Genomic DNA, 23,311 nt, shown 5'->3' with positions numbered 1-23,311 from the left:
CATCCAAGTGATTATGCACCAATCCTTCCCCCCCCCCCACCGTCCCGTCCGAAATCCTTATCCTGACCCCTTCCCAGTGGTATATAGTCATAATGGCTTGGTGCATTCCCCTGATAATTCCCTTCCCTTCTATCTCGAAACACCTTGATGTACTCTGGTGGAGGTCTCTGGAACTAGCCTTGTGTCTGGACCCGGATTCACGAAGCAGTTACGCAAGTACTTACGAACGTGTACATCTTTCCTCAATCTTTGACGGCTTTGGTTACATTTATTAAACAGTTTACAAGCATGAAAACTTGCCAATCAACTGTTGTTATTGTTATAAACAGCCTCCTGGTGCTTCGGAGCTCATTAACTGCTTAATAACTGTAAACAAAGCCGCCAAAGATTGAGAAAAGATGGACAGGTTCGTAAGTGTTTGCGTAACTACTTCGTGAATCTGGCCCCTGGTTCTTAGAAAACCTTCTTTTGCACAAACACTTTGGAACTGTTCTTTAGTGTTTCGCATTTTTTTTGTGTGTGTGTGTATCTGTTGGCTATTCTCCATCTCTGGATTTTATCCTTTCCATGTAACTTGCTTTTAATGAATTTAAAACAGGCCCGCATATGTTTTGCATTTGTCCGCTCCACCTTTCTCAAATTTCCTTTTTGCCTCTCTCCTCACTGCTGTGTTTTTGTTTCTTGCTTGTTTGTAGTGCTGGGATGTTTGGGTGTTTGGCCTCTCTCTATAATGTAGCCATTATCTTGTCTCCTCCTCTCTGGGGTCACTTACAGTTTATGTTGAAGCTGTCAAGTTTATGGCTCTGCCTCCTCTGTTTTGGTATAAACTATCTTCACATATTTCTTCTATGAAATATGTGAATATCTAAAAAACTTCCTCACATATTTCACAAAATTTGGCATACATCTCATTTACATCCTTAGCAACAAGACTTTCCAATTAAATTCACGAAATAATTTGCTAAGTTCCCCCATAATACCCTCTCTTAAAATCACGTTTCTCAACCACTTCAATTTCGCCATTATCTTTTAGATTATATTACATTGTATATTTAATCTCCAACAGGACATGGTCACTCTTCCTCAAGGAGGGTCCTGGTCGTGAGATATCTCCTCCTCTTTCCTCGTGGATATTAAATCGAATATTGACGGAACATTCCCCTTCCCTTATCCTTGTGGCCTGCTTGATGCGTGACTGTCTGCAGGAGGAGGTTTAGAAGTTTGTCTGTCTAAATGTCCTCTGTTCTGGCTCTGCAGGATGAGAGGCCTACGTAGCTACCCACAAGTGTGTGTGTGTGTGTGTGTGTGTGTATGTGTGTGTGTGTGTGTGTGTGTGTGTGTGTGTGTGTGTGTGTGTGTGTGTGTGTGTGTGTGTGTGTGTGTGTGTGTGTGTGTGTGTGTGTGTGTGTGTGTGTGTGTGTGTGTGTGTGTGTGTGTGTGTGTGTGACGTGAGTATTGTACCGTAAAGAGTTCATGCTGTGTCATGCTACAGGTCTGCTGTTCATGCTGTGTGTGTGTGTAGGTTGTATTCATGTGCCATATGTGTACATCATGTGTATGTGTTATGTATCCAGCTGCTACACTTGTAGAGATACGTGACGGTGTTAGTCGATATATCAGGCACAATAAACTCGTCCCATATATTGATGTTATCATTAATATTAATTCTTTTGGGGTTAGAATTATTTTTTCGTATAATTGTTGATTGAAATTGAGTTAAAAAGCCTCAAAGTGTTTCAAAGGGATGAAATGGATCGCGAATTATGGTGTGATTAAGAATTAACATAACATGGTAGATGGATCATTATTACTAGCCATGGTTTGTAGGAAGATTGTCTAGATGTTCACTCACTCACTCACTCACTCACTCACTCACTCACTCACTCACTCACTCACTCACTCACTCACTCACTCACTCACTCACTCATTCATTCATTCACTTTCGGCTACAGAGCATTTTATTTTTTGCCAATTTAAAGCAATGATATTCTGACACACACACACACACACACACACACACACACACACACACACACACACACACACACACACATATACGATCCAGGGCGCCTAGTGGCTGAGTGGACAGTGCTCACCCTGGCTAGGGTGCCACACCCTAGCCAGGGTGACGGGGAAGGGTGCCACTGTAACACCGTAAGGTGTTTGGTTTAGTTTTATTTAAAAATACAAAGAGATACATGAGTCAGAGACAAGGATTTGAGAGGCGCCAAGTTGTCGGCCTGAGACTCACACCTCTAAGTGTTAATGACCTCAAGTGACCTGAGGTCAGATCATGTGAATTCCACCTTGCTTCTGCTAATCTGATAATTGGCCTTCAAACATGCCGACGTTTAAGGAGTGGCTTGGTAGAGTGCCTCGGGCTATCTACTTGTGGGCGGAGTTAGCTACTAGTTAGTTTCCCAATATATACTCGGAGAGCAGAGCATAGAGGGAGATAGGAGACGAGACAGCAGAGCAGAGGAGAAGACGGCCTAGCCAGAGGCTGTCAGCCGGCAGGGCGGGACAGTCTCTGTCAACTACAGACCCCCCTCCCTCCCCCTCTATCCAGCTATAGGCAGACACTTGGTGAGTTGAATATTAAGGTGACTTGGTCGTGTTTACAAGTGTTGTGTGAGGATCAGGGGCAGTCAAGTTGTAGGGCTCTCAAATTCTTGGATGATGACTCACTTTGCACTTTGTATCTTGAACATTAAGTTGAATGGCTGAAATTATGATACTTATCATGAAAAATATAATTGATGAATTTATTGGTTTAAATTGTCTTTAACTTTGCTCCCTAGAGTTTTTGAGTTGAGATGAGAAAGCCTCTGCGGTTTCATGATTTAATGAGTACATGATACAGATGGAACATACTACTAATGAATTCGTGTTAACATCTTTGAGAATTTGGTGATACAGACAAGTTCCATTCCTTGTCTTGTTGTAATGGTCTAGAATGGATGGTGGCAGCATTTCTTCTTCTACTATCTACTCTTCTACTTCTACTCTCTACTCTTCTACATCTACCTATCTACTTCTCTCCCTCCACCTCTCTCCGAACTCTCCCTTTCAACTAATGACCCTCCTCGCTCCTCCCACCTCTCTACCTCTCTCACCCCAAACCCTCACTAATTACTTCATTATTCATCTCTTTCTTTTCGTTTCTCTTATACGTTTGTGGCAGTGAAGTGTGTTCTAGAGTTCTCTAGGGTTTCGGGTAGCTGATCCAGTTACTGCGCCTTGTAGTCTTAGCACCTAGGTAGTCAAATACCTAGGTTACAAGGTGTTGAACGAGAGAGGTTGCCTTAGGAACTCTGGGAGTGCTCTAGAATAGTTAGCTAACTGGGGACGGGATAATGGACAAGAGAGAGCTATTTCCCCCACCCCCCGTTACACCACCACCCTAGCCAGGGTGGTGGTGAAGGGTGCCACACCCTAGCCAGGGTGGTGGTGAAGGGTGCCACACCCTAGCCAGGGTGGTGGTGAAGAGTGCCACACTCTAGCCAGGGTGGTGGTGAAGGGTGCCACACCCTAGCCAGGGTGACGGGGAAGAGTGCCACACCCTAGTCAAAGGAGGCCGCCGGCTCATTATGCAACACATCTTCATAATAAAATATTCTCAGTGTGTCTGCTCTGTTGGGTCCGTCTCTACCACCTGGCTCTCAGGACCACCTGGCCCTCAGGACCACCTGGCTCTCAGGACCACCTGGCTCTCAGGACCACCTGGCTCTCAGGACCACCTGGCTCTCAGGACCACCTGGCTCTCAGGACCACCTGGCCCTCAGGACCACCTGGCTCTCAGGACCACCTGGCCCTCAGGACCACCTGGCTCTCAGGACCACCTGGCCCTCAGGACCACCTGGCTCTCAGGACCACCTGGCCCTCAGGACCACCTGGCCCTCAGGACCACCTGGCTCTCAGGACCACCTGGCTCTCAGGACCACCTGGCTCTCAGGACCACCTGGCTCTCAGGACCACCTGGCCCTCAGGACCACCTGGCTCTCAGGACCACCTGGCTCTCAGGACCACCTGGCCCTCAGGACCACCTGGCTCTCAGGACCACCTGGCCCTCAGGACCACCTGGCTCTCAGGACCACCTGGCCCTCAGGACCACCTGGCTCTCAGGACCACCTGGCCCTCAGGACCACCTGGCCCTCAGGACCACCTGGCTCTCAGGACCACCTGGCTCTCAGGACCACCTGGCTCTCAGGACCACCTGGCTCTCAGGACCACCTGGCCCTCAGGACCACCTGGCTCTCAGGACCACCTGGCTCTCAGGACCACCTGGCCCTCAGGACCACCTGGCCCTCAGGACCACCTGGCTCTCAGGACCACCTGGCCCTCAGGACCACCTGGCTCTCAGGACCACCTGGCCCTCAGGACCACCTGGCTCTCAGGACCACCTGGCTCTCAGGACCACCTGGACCACCACCAGAGAGAGAGAGAGAGAGAGAGAGAGAGAGAGAGAGAGAGAGAGAGAGAGAGAGAGAGAGAGAGAGAGAGAGAGAGAGAGAGAGAGAGAGAGAGAGAGAGAGAGAGAGAGAGAGATCTACTACTATAAAAATAAGTCATTACCAAGAACCCATCATTTGGCTTCATTACCAATTAAAATTCCTGGCAGAGGTTGGCAAGGATAACAGTCATGATATCTTCCGAGAATATTGTTTTAATTGAGAACATTTCTGGGTTATCATTGAAGGCTGGTATCTCAGAGCATCTGAGCCGTCTTAGACTTGGTACCTGAGGTGTACCTGCCTCGTATTGACACCACCAGGCAGTCTTGGCTGTATATATAGCCTACATATGTGCGTTATATGTAACAAACATTCGCTAATCTAATTCAAACTTATATAGCTTTACTTCATCAGAAAACATTAGCCATAAGGGATACATTTTGCTCCGTCATGTATTTAAGGCATAGTAATAATAGAATGGTGCCGCCCCCCCCCCCTAGTTTAGAGCCTTGTGGGGGTACTCCACTCTGGTATCTGACTGTGAGCCTCTGAGTCGTCCCTGATAGGTACTCCCAGATACAATGTAAGGCTGTACCCCCGCCCCGTGAGAGGTAGAGGAGCCATCAGCTGACAGTGTTTGTGTCCCACAGGATGATGGGGAAGCAGACGAGTCAGGCGGTGGTGGTGGTGGTACTGGTGGCGGCTCTAACTGTCACTCTCACCGCTGCCCAGACCTTCCAGTACAGTCGAGGTGAGTTACACCTTTTTACACCCACTCACCGACACCCACTAAGCGCAAGCGTGCACCTATTCACACACACACATACACTCTACACATCTGCATTTTCGCCTGCAGGTTGGACGAACGGCCGGAAGCGAGCGGACCCGGGTGTGGGTCTCGGTGTAGTTAGGGATGTGACCAACCTCTTGGCTGACTCCGCCCACCGCCCATCTCACCCACTCGCGCCCACACACGCCCTGCCCAAGGTTAGTGTATACACCCACACACGCCCACCCTAGCCATACCCCCATGGGTTGTATACCCAACAATAGGTATACAACAGCCATACCCAAGGCTCCCATGCCACGCGTGCCCGCTACACTCTCACAATATGGCGGACGGATATAAAAGGTGGATGCCCCGCCCCCCCCCCTCAGCGTGTTATATTAAAAATAAAAAGATCAAAATGTGAGGCTATTTACCTTTAAAGTTTCTATACGTTGCCTAAACAATTAACAGATTAGTTATAATTGGAAAAGGCGTGTCGCAGTGAACCGTGTATGTGTGTGTGTGTGTCCGGCCCTTGGTCAGTTATGTCAGGTTAAACACCGTTCACTTGGGCCAGTAACTGTACTGGTGGCTACATAGATTCGTCAAGCATTTTTTGCTAACTTACGAAACCTGTTCATCTTTCCTTAGTCATGTGATATTTTTACATTAGGTGATATTTCTATATAGTTTAGAGTATTGCGCTCTGGTTGTCGGTCCGGAGTGGCCTCTCCAGGGCGCAAAGCCAGGGGTAGGTTGATACGGAGGAAAAGCTGTTACCCATGCAGCAGGTCCGCCCCTCTAGATGAGCAATAACATGTCATTACACCAACAGAACATGGAGGAGCGGGTGAGGGTGCTGGAGGCCGGCCTCAGCGCTCTCCTCAAGGTCAACAGCGCCACCTTCCCCCCTGGCGGCGGCGACGACGACTACTACGCCGACAACTAACCTCCTTCTCCACCGCCACCATCACACATATCTAAATTTATCCCCATATATATATATATATATATATTTCTGCATCGTGTTGTGATTCCCCTCGAATGTTAGATGATATTTATTGTGGTATAACTGCGTCTGAAAGCCATTTTTCTCTTGAAATTGCATCTCCAGACGAGTTATGAAGAACCACGCAGGTCTTTGAGGCGGTAAAGTGTGTATGTGTGTATGTGTATATATATATATATACACACACATACACACTACAGTATATGTCCTATCCTGGTTACCTTATTTTTTGCAGTTTTAACCCGACAATTAATATCAACTACCAGGGGTACCAACAACTACCAGGGGTACCAACAACTACCAGGGGTACCAACAACTACCAGGGGTACCAACAACTACCAGGGGTACCAACAACTACCAGGGGTACCAACAACTACCAGGGGTACCAACAACTACCAGGGGTACCAACAACTACCAGGGGTACCAACACACACACACACAGTCTTGTGGAGCACCAAGCATGATCGCATGATTTTTTTTTAAATAACCTTCACTGATTTATAAAATATTATTGTATTATGACTCAGTTTCCTTTCACCTAAATGTGTCTGGACTTTCACAGGGCACAAATATGGGGGTCAAAATATGGAAGTAATCTGTAAAAGGCACTTCACCTTTCTTCTGTTCGTTCAACTATCTGAAATTCCCTATTTTTAATTATTTTGTTTCCAAAACTGTTACTTGAATTTCTCATGATATTTGAATTGTACCTAAAACAACGTGTTTTAATTTAAAGCACTTGAAGCTATCGTTTTATTTGCATTAAAACTATATTATATTATCTCGAATCGCCATTTCCTATTAGTTTTACCCTAAAACCGTCACCTTAGCGGCTTCGTTTTAAAGTTTGGTGAGCCTGTACCCTCCCCCGACGATCAAACCCCTCAGAATGTTACATTCCTATTTGTATTATTAATCAACCCAATGGCATTATATTCCACCAAGAATTGAGCACCATTCAGTCATCCTATCCCCCCATTCACGTGTTATATATATGTTCATCCTGACAGCGCTTTTTCCTAATTTCATTTCCAATCGTCAAATAAGCTTTCCAAGCCCTAAGAAGAGAGCCCCGTTTAAGATAGTCTACGTTATTTATACAAAGAAATTGTCTTTCCCGTTTTCACATTACAGAAAATGTGTAAGAAATAGAGGCTGAAACTTTCTTAGCTACTCATCTTCGTCAGAAAATGTTTCATCTTTGCGATGTAACGTCAATTTCCTCTTACAATGGTTGGGCGAAAATGTACCACACGGCCTGGAAATAAAAGGTGAATCTTTGCAATGGCTTTTATTAACCCATGTTCTTATATAATAATAATAATGGTATTAAAATAAAATAAACTTTAATATTAGTTATTGGTGGTTGTTAGTGTGTATATTATCATTGGATACAGTATAATGGTCTGTAAGGGATTGAACCACACTGGGTACAGTATACTGACTAGGCCGTGTTTTCCTCAGCCACACTGGGTACAGTATACTGACTAGGCCGTGTTTTCCTCAGCCACACTGGGTACAGTATACTGACTAGGCCGTGTTTTCCTCAGCCACACTGGGTACAGTATACTGACTAGGCCGTGTTTTCCTCAGCCACACTGGGTACAGTATACTGACTAGGCCGTGTTTTCCTCAGCCACACTGGGTACAGTATACTGACTAGGCCGTGTTTTCCTCAGCCACACTGGGTACAGTATACTGACTAGGCCGTGTTTTCCTCAGCCACACTGGGTACAGTATACTGACTAGGCCGTGTTTTCCTCAGCCACACTGGGTACAGTATACTGACTAGGCCGTGTTTTCCTCAGCCACACTGGGTACAGTATAATTCAAGACCTCACAAAGCCATCGATTACATCAATACCGATGTTATGTTACTTAGGACTACTCTACAAACATCCCGGGCTGGGACAGGGAGGCATGATTATATAGCACGAGGAAGAGATACGAGGACAGGATAGGAGACGGGACCACAAGATGGCCGGGATCCTGAGGGATAGGAAGGAGGGATGTTTGTCTGGACCAACGGTCGAGGGCCTGGCCCAAAAGGTGTCGACCAGCGAGCGCCAGAAACAAGACTTTAGATGAAGAACGTCCTCGACAAGTTCCTCCCATGTTCATTACAGAACCCAATAGGCTCTAGACCCAGCAGACCAGTCGATTAGGGGTTGTGAGGCGGGTCCCAAGAGCCGTAGTTCATCTCCTGCCAGTGTAAGTAGGTGAATAAATCCCCGGTGAGAGACACCAAGGAAGCTTGCAAGCCTGACATAATGAAATAGTCGGCGCAGATGCCGTAGACTTGTTTACGGTGATTCTCCACTATATTAAAGTTACTGTTTTCCAGTACACCTCAATATTCCATTAAAATGTCACTGCGGTATTAAGGCTAATTCCTACTCATAATTTATTATTGACCTCACTAGACTGTCATAGATAATTTCAGATATTATTGACCCATTATTTTACCTCACTATTGACATCACTACAAAATTCACAGTTGGCTTCACTGTAATGTCACTGTGTAACACCTAGTTCCCTTCATCACCAAAACACGTCATAATCGCTATTTGAACGTCCCCTTATCTTCCCATCAGAATATACTAATACACAGAATAACTGCCGGGATCCCCTGACTACTCCAGCACCGCCAGAGGGGGCAACTGGGCACTATTTTTGTCCCTTATTACTAGAATATTACCTCAACACTACGAACTACGGGCTCACCATAGCCCATGCTACTTGGAACTTTGTTCCAGGTAGCGAATCTTTAACAACAACAACAACCTCGACATGATCCTCCGCCACAGTTTTCCCTCTTAGATCCACCTCTTCAGATCCAGTAAACAAGGGCCAGATTCACGAAAGCACTTAGGCAAACACTTACGAACCTGTACATCTTTTCTCAATCTTTGGCGGCTTTGTTTCCAATTATTAAACAGTTAATGAGCTCCGAAGCACCAGGAGGCTGTTTATAACAATAACAACAGTTGAATGGGAAGTTTTCATGCTTGTAAACTGTTTAATAAATGTAACCAAAGCCGTCAAAGATTGAGGAAAGATGTACAGGTGCTACTAGAGGCAGGAGAGGAAACTATAAGAGGCGTGATTAGTAGATACGTTTTTGTTTATAGCATACGTGGGTAGAGAAGGAGTGATCTTCTGACTTTTGCTAGCATGGTGTGACCTCCTTCCTCATAGGGAGGGAGGAGCAAGGAGGAGGAGGGACCACTCGTCCACTGCGACAACTCGTCCACTGCGACCACTCGTCCACTGCAACCACTCATCAACTGTGACCACTCGTCCACTGCGACCACTCGTCCACTGCAACCACTCATCCACTGCGACCACTCGTCCACTGCGACCACTCGTCCACTGCGACCACTCGTCCACTGCAACCACTCATCCACTGCGACCACTCGTCCACTGCGACCACACGTCCACTGCGACCACTCGTCCACTGCGACCACTCGTCCACTGCGAACACTCGTCAACTGCGACCACTCGTCCACTGCGACCACTCGTCCACTGCGAACACTCGTCCACTGCGACCACTCGTCCACTGCGACCACTCGTCCACTGCGACCACTCGTCCACTGCGACCACTCGTCCACTGCGAACACTCATAAACTGCGACCACTCGTCCACTGCGACAACTTGTCAACTGCGACCACTACAAGATGATTGATTGATTGAAGATTAAGCCACCCCAAGAGATGGCAATGGCATGAATAGCCCGTAAGACCACAACATGACCACTCCCAATCCGCTCCCCCTATGCTGCTTCCCCCCTTACCCTTCACCTATCCTCAAACGCGTTTTTATCTTCAACTTTCATATTTGTTATACTGGCTCGGGGTATCCGGGCCCCGCTCCAGTGGTGGACGTATCGTCACTGCACTCGTCTTCATAACCGTAACTATCCTCACTACGCAGTCTTCATCACTGTAACCTTCCTCACTACGCAGTCTTCATCACTGTAACCATCCTCACTACGCAGTCTCCATCATTGTAACCATCTTCACTACCCCGGGCTCCGCCGGATGCTCTACCTGGGCAGTGTACTGATTCTGGGAGCTCCCAACACTTTAATCCTCATGCAGAAAATAATACTCTGAAGCATGAATATTAAGTGAGGATTTGAATTTATTAAATCTACCAAAACACAATGATAAAACTCCACGGACTCGGTGCTGAACATTTGAATTCCTCAACATCCGATTCCCGTATGACTGTCCCTTCACACTCCTCAAGGCTTGGTCTCCGTCCCTGAACGGACAGAAACAGACATTATCTTTTATGTAGACAAATACTTTCCATTAAAAATGCTTATTCTCTTGAGAACTGGAGAAAGAAATGGTTTCCCATAGCAGGGATTGCGAGAAGTCTGTCAGGTTTATCGAGGTCCCCCCTAGACCAAGGGGTAACGAATCATTTTCTGTCGGTGTCTGTCTGTCTGTCTGTCTGTCTTAAGAGCGACGTGTACCCAAATTAAACAATAGTCTTTAAAAAGTTATCTCAAATGCCCATGAGAATTTTGAGCCGCAGGACATAATTTATTATTGTCATTATTTGTGTTTTACCATTTTTTATATGGATACAGAACAAGATGTTTGGAAGCATTCTTAAATAAACTTGTTTAGGCAACCAGTAATTGTTCTAAAGTGTTTACTATGTTTTAAAGTGTTTGATATGCTGCTGCTGCACCAACGATGACAAATATTTTATATCAGGCTTGTATAGAGTTGTTATGAGAGCTATGCTACAGCACTGGTTTCATCGGTAAGTCTTTTCCAATCTAGTCATACATGACAAAGTTCATCGCAGAAAACGAATGATTAGATTCTTATTTTAGTAACCCCTTCCAGGCGACTGTTGGGAAAACTAGTGTTAAGTATTTACTGTATGGTTCCTTAAGTGAATAAATATGTTTTAATATGCTGTAGTCTAATCATGTGGTTAAGAGAACTAGACATGGGGGGAAAATCGAAGCACAGATGTTCCGGAGGGATGTAAATGATCAAGTGGAATGTTGTAAGTTTCCTCTGTACATGTGACAAAGCTCAATAATAGGATAGCACCCAGGAACTGTAGCTCAAGTCCCTACAAGCAAAGCCAAATACGTATATACACACACACAGCCCAATAGGCTCAGGAACCTGTACACCTGTTGATTGACGGTTGAGAGGCGGGACCAAAGAGCCAGAGCTCAACCCCCGCAAGCACAACTAGGTGAGTACTTACACAAACACACACACCAGGAAATATATATTACCTCAGTCGCCTCTCAACCCGCAGGCAGCCTCTTCCATCACCCTCAACATCAAATTGGCAGTAGTAATATCCTGTGACTATATCCTAGCATAGCCACGTGACAAATTACATAAACAAACCTCAATAATACGCAAGTGTTTGAATCCTATCGTCACTGATTGCACAGATGATTTATGTGAATGAATTCTGAACGATATATAATGAGAAGGGTGGCTGGAAAAAAGAGGTGAAGGTTGAGAGCTATTATGACCGAGAGCTGTTGAACTGCTGCTGAGGTTACGTTGTCTGGGATTGTCTCTTGAGATTCTCACTCTTTCTCCTTTGGTCTTGTTCATGCCTACAAGCTCCCAGGCCAAGCTTTACATCCCAGCTCCACCCCCAGGTTCACACAAGCTCTCTGCCCTGCTCTAGGCTTAGTCTCGGCTATCACAACACGTTATTACGTCTCCAACAACCCGACTGCTGTAACCAAAACTATACTCAATCAGTATAAAAAACACTAAACTCTTTGTGTCTTATCACCCAGATACGTAGACGTAAACACACGTTACAGGGGAATACATGAATTTATATTCCTTCTTTATTATGGTCCTAAAGTTATCAGTTTATTGGTAGTAAGGTTAATCAGTTAATAGCAGAGCCTCGGCAGCATAGCCAGGTGAAACTCCCCCATGCACTCGAGCTATGTCAATAGGGTGCTCGGACATAGGTTCGAACCCTCGTCACAGCCCTTGTGGATTTGTTCATTTGATGCCTCACGCTATTGTGATTTGTGCGTGTAATGAAGTAAGGGCAAAGCAGTAGAACAGCCTATTGACGGAGCTTGGGTGCATGGGGGAATTGTGTAAATCCCTGGTGTATGTCTCGGAGAGACTGCAGGATCCATGGTAGGTCAGGATGATTTCCCGGTTGCAATTCTTTTACCATGTTGTAGCTCAGTCGACAAGGCAGCGTCTGGGATCCTCTTGGACATAGGTTCAAACCCTCGTCACGGCCCTTGTGGATTTGTTCAACAATTTATATATTATTTATTTTAAGACTAGACTAGGCTAGGTTTATTTAAAGAGTACTGATGAAGTAGGATGGCATTGCTTTACGCTATTTTTGTACCTTACTCCATACAAAAGATAATGTTCAGCCAAAATAATCATCTCTCTTTGCCTAATCTAATGAATAATATTAACAAAACTGCACCAGCATGTGCTTGAATGGATAATTAAAAATATGAACAAATAATTTAGAAAACAAATGAGCATTTACATATACAAATTCCTAATGGTTGCCAACAAGTGGTGGACCTGAATGTCCAACTGAATCTGGATATACTGTACTCTAATACCTTGAAAAAATAATTATGAAAATATGAGAATCCTTGAGCAGCTCCCAACACTTGCCACACCAGCTGATGAGATGCATATATGAGGGCATATACCATCACACATGTGTATACTGTACAGTACTATACAGCATATTAAATGTGCTAGTGATGTGTACATATATACAGTATATGTAATTAACCCCTACACTGATCGAATTGCTATCTGCAGTTTCTGCCTGTGAGAAAATCACCATGTGATTGATCCTTACAGAGTTTTCAATACTTTTAAATAGCTTAGCAGTTTAGGGATTAAACAAACCAACAACATAAAAGTATTGATGTGTGAACACTGTCATGTTTATTTCAGTATATCTGAATAGCTAACATGAGGAGAATGAGTAAGCTGCTCTAATAGTTAAAAATCATATTTCTTAATTATTTATTCATATGGTGATTTTCCCATACAAATACTGCATGTTTGTATGGCTTTATTAAATACTGTCATTAGATCAGGCAACAAAGCATGACAATTTAGAATACACAAAAACTATTTAGCCAAAAGGTAATATACCTAAGAAATATTAACTCCATCACTCTTGATGGGAGCCATCAAGAATTTGAATCCACTTAACCATAAGTTTTATTAATTGTTAATTCACATGGTTATTCATCTTATTCTAATACATGTTCAAGCAGCATTATTAAATATTAGAAAATTGAATGCAATACATTTTTTATAAAAAACACCAAATTAAAGTCAGGGGCCTGATGGCTGAGTGGACAGTGCTCGGGATTCGTAGTTCTAAGGTTCCGGGTTCGATCCCCGGCGAAGGCAGAAATAAATGGGCCGAGTGTCTGTCATCCTGATGCCCCTTGTTCACCTAGCAGTAAATAGGTACCTGGGAGTTAGACAGCTGCTACGGGCTGCTTCCTGGTGGGGTGTAACAAAAAGGAGGCCTGGTCGAGGACCGAGCCGCGGGGACGCTAAGCCCCGAAATCATCTCGAGATAATCAGGGACAGAGCCTTTCCCAGTCTTTTCATGAAAAACCCCTCTAAATTTTTTTTATCCCCAGTATACTTCTATTATACAACATCAAGCCATGTTATGTTAGACTAAACAGCATTATCAGGTAAGAAAATATACTGTACTTTATATCAAGTGTTATATTTCACAACATAAATATAATACACTGTATTTGGGTGCATATCTTACTGCAAAGATATGCCTTGAATTAAATGTTAACATCAAAATTATGTGAAGCTGAAAGTCCTGTGCACAGTAGATAAAATATATTTAACCATATACACTTAATAATTAGAATCTGCTAGCAGGTCTTGACAAAAATATACTGAATATAAGATACTGTACATATATAGTCAGTCTACGGTACCTGCCAGGAAAGCATGACCTTTGCCGGGCTATTATCATATGTTATTTATTATTATTATGGAATTAGGGGTTGAAGTACAGCATATGGATGGAAACTATGAGAACACAATATAACAGTTGTCAAAAATATTCACAGACAAATGTATATATACTGTATATAAAATATGTAAGTAGGTCAAAATTTATAAAACGTCACATCAGGCCAAGTGTGATTTCTTGTGCTTAAAAATACCCTTAATATTCAACCACAAAGTCCTGTTACAAATGTCACACTCATACTTTTTCTTTGTAGGATCACCATCATTCCTATCTTCAGTCATGTCTTCAACTGCTTTTGAAGACTGCATGGCACCTTTCAAACACTGTGCCATGTGCCCTAAACGCTCAAGTGTCGTCAGATGGAACTCTTTGTCACAATATGGGCACACGGTATCGTATGAAGTGATGGTAGTAACCATACATTCAGTATCGAGCAAGCAATTGTAAGTTAGGAACGGTGTCAAATCAACTCCTCCTTTAATATCATTCAGCAGACATATATCATTGCCATCATCACTAAATGGATTTCCACTCAAGATACAATCACCTGGTCCTGGACCCTTGTGGAGAACTTTTATGTCTGCAGCAAGAAGACGACGCTGCGAGTAAATTGTCTCCGTTACGAAAAAGTCAACTAATCCAGCCATGAGATCTTTCTCTAATGTATTTGCTTCTGTTATGAGTCTGTCTTGGTTTTCAATGGCAGGTGTTGTGGCCTGTATTCTAAGATCGAGTAAATGTTTCCACTTTTGACGAAGTTGTACTGCTTGAAACACAAGATTCTGAGCTGACATAGCATCTGGGAATTTAAGTTCAATAAAGTTATCACATGCTATTACAGTTAAATCAGCATTACTGTCCAAATTGTGAGCAAAAAGTAGCAACACTTGAGCAGCTGGAACCCTCAAGGTATCAACAAGGTATGGCTTGTTTGTCTCCAATAGGGATACATAAGCCAGCAGCTGGTGCTTGGTGCTGGCAGGGTGTCTCGATGTGAACCCAGGCAACTCTACCAAGTCCGAGTCTGTGACCTGGAGCACTTCTGGGTTGCTTGCAAAAACGCTGTTTGGGTGTAGAACTGCAAATGGCTTCGAGGCTGTGTGAAAGAGCTGTTCTGATCCTGGCTTGTAATTATTATGTTCATCAGCTATTGCCACATTTGGGTACAGTCCACTACAAAGGATGATCTTCAGCACAGTCATGTCCTTATAAGATCGTATTGTAGAGTTTCGGTATATCTCCTGCAACTGTTTCTGATCATTCTTGATCCTGAAGTCAACATCCTTAATGTCAGTTCGACTGTCATCCTCATCACTTGCAATGCTCTCTCCTTGAGACACTTTGAGCACCTTAGCCGTCCGAGGTCTATCCTTGTGCAATTCCCTCTTCAATTCGCGAAGCTGTCTCAACTGACCACTCCTCTGAGCACGTTCTGCACTTGTCAAATGGGCACGAGAACAGCCAGCTATATCTTGAAGTCCTGAATCATGTAGCAGTTGAGCAAATTGATGCCGCAACTTTGTCATTTCATAAAAGCGCTGTTCCTCTAATCCTCGTCTTCTACACCACTTCCGAGAGTTTTCATGGCCCTCTTGTTTGACACACAACCATTCCCTAAGAAAAAAGGTACAATTTTACTATATATATGAAAATTAAAATAAAGCAATCCCTAAAGTATAATTTTTTGGACTCAAAGGTTACATGTCTTGCAACCCACTCATTTGCTGTGATACCGTCCGAGAATGTCGTTCAGAAATAGATTCAAACACCGTGTTTGAATCAACATTAGAGATTCAAAGACCACATTAACAGATTCTCATCAAAGACCACATTACTATTTGATGATAACCATAACCCCTAGTACATGATAACGTCATCGCATAATAAGCAATTACAATATGATAGAATTTGTTCATAAGTCTTTGATAACTCTGTTACAACAATCTCATTCCAAATCCTTATTCTGACCCCTTCCAAATGCTATACAGGGTATAGTCATAATGGCTTGGCACTTTCCACCTGATAGTTCCCTTCCCTTCAACAAGCTGGCACACCATGCCATTATGCACTAATTATCCAAGAATACCTCAACAGACACTTTCCCAATCCGTGGATTGCTCATGGAGGACCTTGACCTTGGCCTCCACATTCTCCGGATTTGACACTCCAGGATTTCTTTGAATGGGGGTTCATAAAAACAAAGGTTTATCGCCCAAGGATCAATAGTTTAGCTGAACTTAAATTACGCATTCAGCTGGCAGTGTATGCCATAACTCACTCCTGACATGCTTCAAAATGTGTTTTGCAACACTAAGGTTAGATTTGAACTATGCAGAGATACAGATGGAGCACATGTTGAAAGTTCTCAACAAAAATTTGATTAATGCTTTATAAATATACCTGTTTTTCTATTATTAAGTAAAAATATGAAATTATGTAAGTTTTTAATAGATTTGTCCTATTTCATAGAAATAGATAGCTATTCCTTGGACACCCTGTATATTATAACCATATTTACATCATTGGTTAAAAAGAGCCATAATAATGAAAATTAGTAAATGACAATGACTACAATGCCCCAAAAGATCAGCACCTCCACAGTAGTGTAAATTCCCTAACAACCACAGAATAGCATTAACACCTCCACAGTATTTCAATGGTTTCACTGAGGAATAAATCAGAAATGGAGGTTTTATGGGCCAGTTAGTGATGGTGATTAATATGTCAGGCTGCGAGAAGCAGAACCCAACAGTCTCGTTGACCAGACCACCATACAGGAGGCCTAGTCGATTCTTGGAATCACTGCAAGTAACTGAACGGTATGATTAAGATCTGCTAAAGATCATAAAGGAAAATTTCTTACATGAGAAAGAGAAAATGAGGATCTTAAAAATAAAATTCATCTTTTCACAAGGAAGCATTTTGCAGAAAGAGCAGGAAGTTGTCAGTTTAACAAAATAGTAACAACAGGAACTGACAAAATTGACACAAAAGAATTTTTTAAAATTGCAATTTCTAGAACAAGAGGACATGAGTAAACAAAGCTGCCAAAAAATGATTAAGTTCACTTTTGCAAACAGAGTGGTAGACGGTTGGAACAATGTTAGGTGAGAAGGTGGTGGAGGCCAAAACCATCAGTACTAGTTTCAAAGCATTATACGACAAAGAGTAGTGGGAAGACGGGACATCATGAGCATAGCTCTCATCATGTAACTACACTTAGGTAATTAGCCACATATAGCCAATTTTCTAATTAATTCTTCAAAGTTAAATAACAAAATTTTTTCAAAAAGCATTACTGTACAGAGTTTCCTTCTCACCATTATTTATGCAAAAATAGTAACTTGTTAACTTGTTTTATTTATACAATCTGACACTTACGTCTCAACATTGTAAAACACCAACAATAAATTATAAATCTTCCCCCCCCCCCCTTTTTTTTTTAACAAAGTAAACCCAATACAAGTTTATGTAGGCTATACCATCTGTACCTACCTGTAAGAGGCCAGAAGGGTGAAGGGGTCCCCATGATCAGACTCAAGGTTCTTAATTGAGGCTAAACATTCAGGATCTCGATGTGCTCGGTTAGTGAAAGGACTCTGTACACTCATGGCTGCTGAGAGTGAGAGAACTAGTTCTACCTGAGAGAAGAGAAAAGGATAATCATCACCATGGAAAGTAAGTAAGTAATATTTCTTGATGATCAAAGTGAATATGATATGAAATTCTATATACAGTATATAAACATACAGGGGCAAAAATCAAGAGGTAAATGTGATGACACCCCACATTTTCTGGTGGACTTTCAGTAGCTTCCCTCAACTATTTGCTGGTCTAGTCTAGTACAGTATATAGGAAATGCACCAAGGTTCTTAGACCCACCCTTGCTTACCCGGAGATAAGGTAATTCTCAGGAGAAAGCACTAAGCCATTATGGCTATATAGCACTTGGAAGGGATAAGGATTTAGAACAGGACAAAGAAATGTGTCCAACCACTAGGATGGTCGGGGATTGAATTCTGATCTGAAAGAAGCGAGATTGTTGCACTACCATCCAGTCCAAGGTACTTGTAATTATTGCCTATCAGGAGCCTGAACCAAAATCTGGCTCTTTATTTAAGAGGTGTGGTGTGCTTAGAGATCAGATCAACCTAAACCCCAAGAAAACCTACCAGAAAGCAAAAGTGTAACAAAACAAGCAACTGCTCAAAGAAAATTTTGTACTTAGATGTAACAAGGCACATGATTGTTGCTGTGGGCTAAACACCCTAACTGTGAAGTGTCTGACTGCCACCAGGTTACAACCCAAAGGTGCCTGAGGCTCCATCCAGCCTGCCCCTCATTCATGACCCACTGAAGCCAAACCATCCACCAGTTGGTAAAAAGAAGGGAACAGGGTAGGGATGGGAAACCTGGTGGTGCACTGGTATATCATAAATAGGGCATTCATTCCCATACAGTAGCAACAATTGCTTTCCTCGTTACCTCGGAATACAGAACCTAATTTTCTTCAAACTGTTTCTTATTTTGTTGTGCTTATGTTTCTAGTATTCTTTTTTGTTTTTTGGTTGATCTTTAATCCCCACATGCCCTTCGCCTCATCGAGATAGATTCCGATTCTGGCTCCCATTGAACAAGGGTGTCTCTGTAGAGTGGAACATCTCCCAAAGGCTTGGCTGGACCAGTGCTTAGCTAGAGGATGCTACCAAGGGGGACCCCTTCTAGAAAATGTATGTGATACAGTATTCACAAACTGGCACTACACAAAAAAAAAAAAAAAAGGATATTTTCAAGTATCATTAATTCAATAATGAGATAATACTGACCTGGTGGAAGAGAGAGCCCATAATCAGCATCTTGCCAAGACTCACATCCATGGGTAGCTGAGAGAGGAGTTTACCAATGGTAGTCAACCCCTCTGCTTCTGAAACAGCCGCTTGAGCCTTTAGAGAGTATAAGGAATTTTCTAAACTCTCTATAGCTGGAGGTTCAATAAATGGGAAGAGTCTAATATTCGGCAATCCCATTGAAATCATCTGAAGGACAAGAGAATCCAATGGAACTCGCTGTATCTCTGGAGTACTATACTGGGAAAATGAATTATATTCCTGTTCGGAGTACAAACGAAAACAGGTTCCTGGGCCTGTACGACCAGCTCTTCCTTTCCTTTGCTCTGCTGAAGCCTGACTTATCCAAAACTCTTTTAATTTCCTCATCTTAGACTGAGAATCATAGCTCATTTCCTTAACTTTACCAGAGTCAACAACAAATCGAACACCATCAATAGTAATTGACGTTTCAGCAATATTTGTAGAAACTATGCATTTCCGAACGCCTTCTGGAGGAACATCAAAAACCTTTTCTTGCTCAGAAACAGACAAGGTACTATGCAGAGTCAAGACAATCCATCTGTTTGTCTGCAAAGCATAAGTCTTGACTGCTTCTACAACTGTTGATATCTCACTCATGCCACTCAGAAAGATCAACAAGTCACCTCTTTCATCATCCGGATATTTGCTATCTATCAATTGAAGAATTCGTACATATGGTGCAGGATTAATTTTCTCTCTTTTACTGGCTATCTCTATGGATGGAATTGGAAAATACTGCAGTGTGATTGGGTACAATCTGCCTGGTACTTGAATTACAGGGGCTTTGCCCAAAAAATAATTTCGAAAGAGGTCAATATTGATGGTAGCACTCATCAACACAATTTTAATATTTTCCCGCTGCATTAACAAACATTTCATGACCCCTAGTAAGAAGTCTGTGTCAAGGTGACGTTCATGAATTTCATCTAGAATTATTACATCATACAGAGAGAGTGAACTATCTACTGACACCTGTCTCAAAAGAAGACCCTCTGTCAGAAAAACTATCCTCGTATGCTCCGTTTTGTTTTTCTCAAACCTTATTTGATAGCCAACTTTTGAGCCAAATTCATTTAGGGTTTCATAAGCAACTCGCTTTGACAGAGATATGCAGGCAATGCGTCGTGGCTGTGTACAAGCAATGTTCAAAAAACCAGCCGCGAGTAAGTACTGGGGAACCTGTGTAGACTTACCACAGCCAGTGTCACCAGCAATTATCACAATATTGTTTTTCTGAACTGTAGAAATTATCTCTTCTTTGTAATCTGCAATAGGGAGATTAGCCTGTGAACTGCGCAACTTTTTTAACTTTTCAAATCTTTGCTTCTGCATGAAGTCTAGATAAAGTAAAATAATAAATTTAATTTCAACAAGCTTCTTCATGGAGAGTCGCTTCTTGCCATCTTCTAAATCTTGTGGAGGCAGTCTCCTTCGTAAGTCATCAATATCTTTAAAATTAAGGGCAAAATTTATATTGTACCTTTTGTCATATTGAAGTGGTAACTGATAAACTAAACTAATGCTCCTCCCTTCACTACTGTCTTTAGTATGGTTGCTAGTGCACATCTCTCGAATCTTTTTTTGTTTCTGCAGCCCATGATATTTTTTAAGAAACTTCCAAAAGTCAAAATATTCCTCACTTCCTCTTTTAATAATATCTTCATCTCTGAAAAACATCTGATTAAGTTCGTAGCGATGGTTCTCCCAATCAAACATGAGCTCATCTTCTGAATCTGCATCACTTTCACTGCTCGAGCTTCTTTTCTGTAGTGTCAAGGATGTTTGTGGGTACATTTGACTGTTTAATGTTGAAGGATGTAAGTCTGATTTAGGGATTTCAAACTTATGAGACTTCACTCTCTCTGCCGTTACCTTACATTCACCAAAGGAAGTTTTACATGGAGACATGGACCTTGATCCTTTTGTAGTCAAATGTCTTGGGGATTTGGACTGTGACAGATCCCTTGGCCTTACTCCGCCTCTTGAACTCTGCCTAGGCAGAGACTCAGATTCTAACATATCATTCAGTCTTGCTCTACTGAAATTTGCCCTAGGTGGAGATGTAGATTTTGATTGATCACAAGACTCGACTCTACTTTTGTATAATTCCTCTGATTGTGCCAGTGATCTTGGCTCTGAATCTGAACTAGAGCTGCTTGCCGAGCTTGAACTTCTTACAGAACTTCTTTCTTGCAATCTAGATACTTTTTCTTTACAAGTTTTTTTTCTCTTGTGCTTCTTATGTTTTTGTTTCATCCTCTTCCTTTTTGTCTCCCAATGAGGAGATCTTGATGAAGACCTTTCTCTTTTGGAATGACCCATACTTCCAATTGTTGTTGTTTTTTCCAAGAAATTTTACACTTTCCTGTCTTATTATCACAACTTCACCATACACTATGTCCCCATTCAAAGCCTTAATTTCATAAACTATTTTTAAGGATCGATTTACAAATTCCAACTCTTCATCTATTCCTTAAACTTCCACTCTTGTCGACACATTGGGCACTGCTGGTGTAACTGTTGCGACTGCAGCCACTTCATAATGCAGTGAATGTGAAAGCAGTGCGAGCATTGACCCCATACTAGAGGACAGTCATCACCTGGCAGTCGGCAGTCTGAGCAACATCCGTCAAATGGCATTCGGCAAATTCCACAGCTGTCATCATTTGCTACCCATCGCCAAGTTGCTACCCCTGTCCAGGACTTAATCTTTACCTTCATGACCTGTAAAATAAAGGCAGGGAATTAAATCAATGATAATCTATGGTTTTTATTTTTAAGTACATTACTGTACTTATATTTTGGATCTTGGGGAAGACATCTCTGGCCTTTTATTCCAGCATATTTAACTCTTCATTAGTACCCGTGGGTGTCCCTTGTGTGTCAAAACTTTGTAAGTAACCTTGGGTGTTTGCTCATCCAAGAACAAATTACTAAAAAAAAAATCACTATAATTATTCATGTAGAGTATATTGATATTTCACCATCTTGTGATTCTTTGCATTAATTTATCAGGACACATACTACTGAAGTGCACAACATTTTTCTTTAGGTTGGTGGATAGTTTATTTGGGGTGTTTAACCCTTGAGCTGCACATTCAAATTTCCATTATAACCTCTCAGTGCACATGAAAAATATTTTTTTTTTTTACTTTTAATATTGCTACAGGTGTGTTCTGTGGTCACAAAAAAATCGATACAAAATTGTAACTACATACACTGAATATATTATATTTTCTTCATGTTTTTAATGCATTTACCAAGGTTTTTTCAAGTGCAATGATGCATTGAGCTATCAGTAACGTCATTTACATCACAGAATGTGTAGAACATAGGTATGCAGCCATATTCATGTACCTAATATGCACACAATATTATATTTTTTTTAACAATGAAACATACTCGACTGTTTCGGCAGACGTCTAAGGATGCTCTCTGATTAAGGCAGCATCTGGGATGCTCTCGGACGTAGGTTCGAATCCTCGTCACGGCCCTTGTGGATTTGTTTGTGAAACATACCGTATTTGCTGTTATTACACTGCATTGATATGATAGATATATACTGTACTGTATATAACTACATTTTTATGCACAATTACAAACCACTAAGCAGTTCTGTTGGGTGTGGTAATCTCATAACCACTGATCCAAGCACAGCATAGTGCCACACATTCATTAGTTGGCTACCCTTGTAATTCACCCATTACCTCTCTAATTCACTCACTACCTCCTTAATTCACTCACTATGGAATGGAATGCATTAGGCAGTGATGTGGTGGAAGCAGACTCCATACACACAGTTTCAAATGTAGATATCCTTGATTCACTAGCCAACCCCCGTAGGCTGAGGAATCTGTACACCAGTTGATTGGCAGATGAGAGGCGGGACCAAAAGAGCCGAAGCTCAACCCCCGCAAGCACAACTAACCTAGTACTACCTCCCTAATTCACTCACTATTTCTATAATTTATTCAGACTCAAAACACAAGTGCATTATGAAATACTCTTAAAGAAAAAACTGTATACTGTACTACATTATATCACATAATATTATATTCATATAAGGAATGGTAATGTCTTCTCACAGACATAACAACAAAGGATAAAAAACCACACTTGACTATTTGTGTATTCTTTACATAAATTCCACAAATACACAAGTGTGGGTTTTCCCTATTATATTCATAGC

General features: G+C 42.3%; 2 protein-coding genes across 2 annotated transcripts in view; one reads left to right on the top strand and one right to left on the bottom strand.

The window, feature by feature from the left end:
• LOC138364580 (uncharacterized) overlaps positions 1-7,513 on the top strand; it is a 29,136-nt gene extending 21,623 nt beyond the window's left edge. Inside the window, exons 2-4 of the mRNA XM_069324278.1 lie at positions 5,105-5,205; positions 5,311-5,441; positions 6,059-7,513. Coding sequence (XP_069180379.1) covers positions 5,106-5,205; positions 5,311-5,441; positions 6,059-6,172 — 345 coding nt within the window. The 5' untranslated portion in view covers position 5,105 and the 3' untranslated portion in view covers positions 6,173-7,513. The remainder of the gene's footprint in view (positions 1-5,104; positions 5,206-5,310; positions 5,442-6,058) is intronic.
• Positions 7,514-13,971: 6,458 nt separating this feature from the next.
• On the bottom strand, positions 13,972-21,590 carry LOC123772174 (probable ATP-dependent RNA helicase DHX34). Its single transcript, XM_045765218.2, has 3 exons — positions 19,078-21,590; positions 17,747-17,892; positions 13,972-15,865 (listed from the first exon to the last, which is right to left on the bottom strand). Exons 1-3 carry the CDS (start codon positions 21,442-21,444, stop codon positions 14,410-14,412), a joined length of 3,969 nt encoding a protein of 1,322 aa, XP_045621174.2. The 5' UTR covers positions 21,445-21,590; the 3' UTR covers positions 13,972-14,409.
• Positions 21,591-23,311: the final 1,721 nt, after the last annotated feature.

This window comes from Procambarus clarkii, chromosome 14, assembly GCF_040958095.1.
Source record: "Procambarus clarkii isolate CNS0578487 chromosome 14, FALCON_Pclarkii_2.0, whole genome shotgun sequence".
Lineage (NCBI taxonomy): Eukaryota > Metazoa > Arthropoda > Malacostraca > Decapoda > Cambaridae > Procambarus > Procambarus clarkii.
This window is presented reverse-complemented; position numbering and strand designations above follow the sequence as displayed.

Bases quoted from the DNA above. Each gene is read 5' to 3' on its own strand.
- LOC123772174 (XM_045765218.2), bottom strand. From the start codon at position 21,444: ATGGGTCATTCCAAAAGAGAAAGGTCTTCATCAAGATCTCCTCATTGG. The intron at 17,893-19,077 runs GTCAGTATTATC...CTCTTCTCTCAG, and splicing joins TGGGCTCTCTCTTCCACCAG to GTAGAACTAGTTCTCTCACT. The intron at 15,866-17,746 runs GTAGGTACAGAT...CTTTTTTCTTAG, and splicing joins ACCCTTCTGGCCTCTTACAG to GGAATGGTTGTGTGTCAAAC.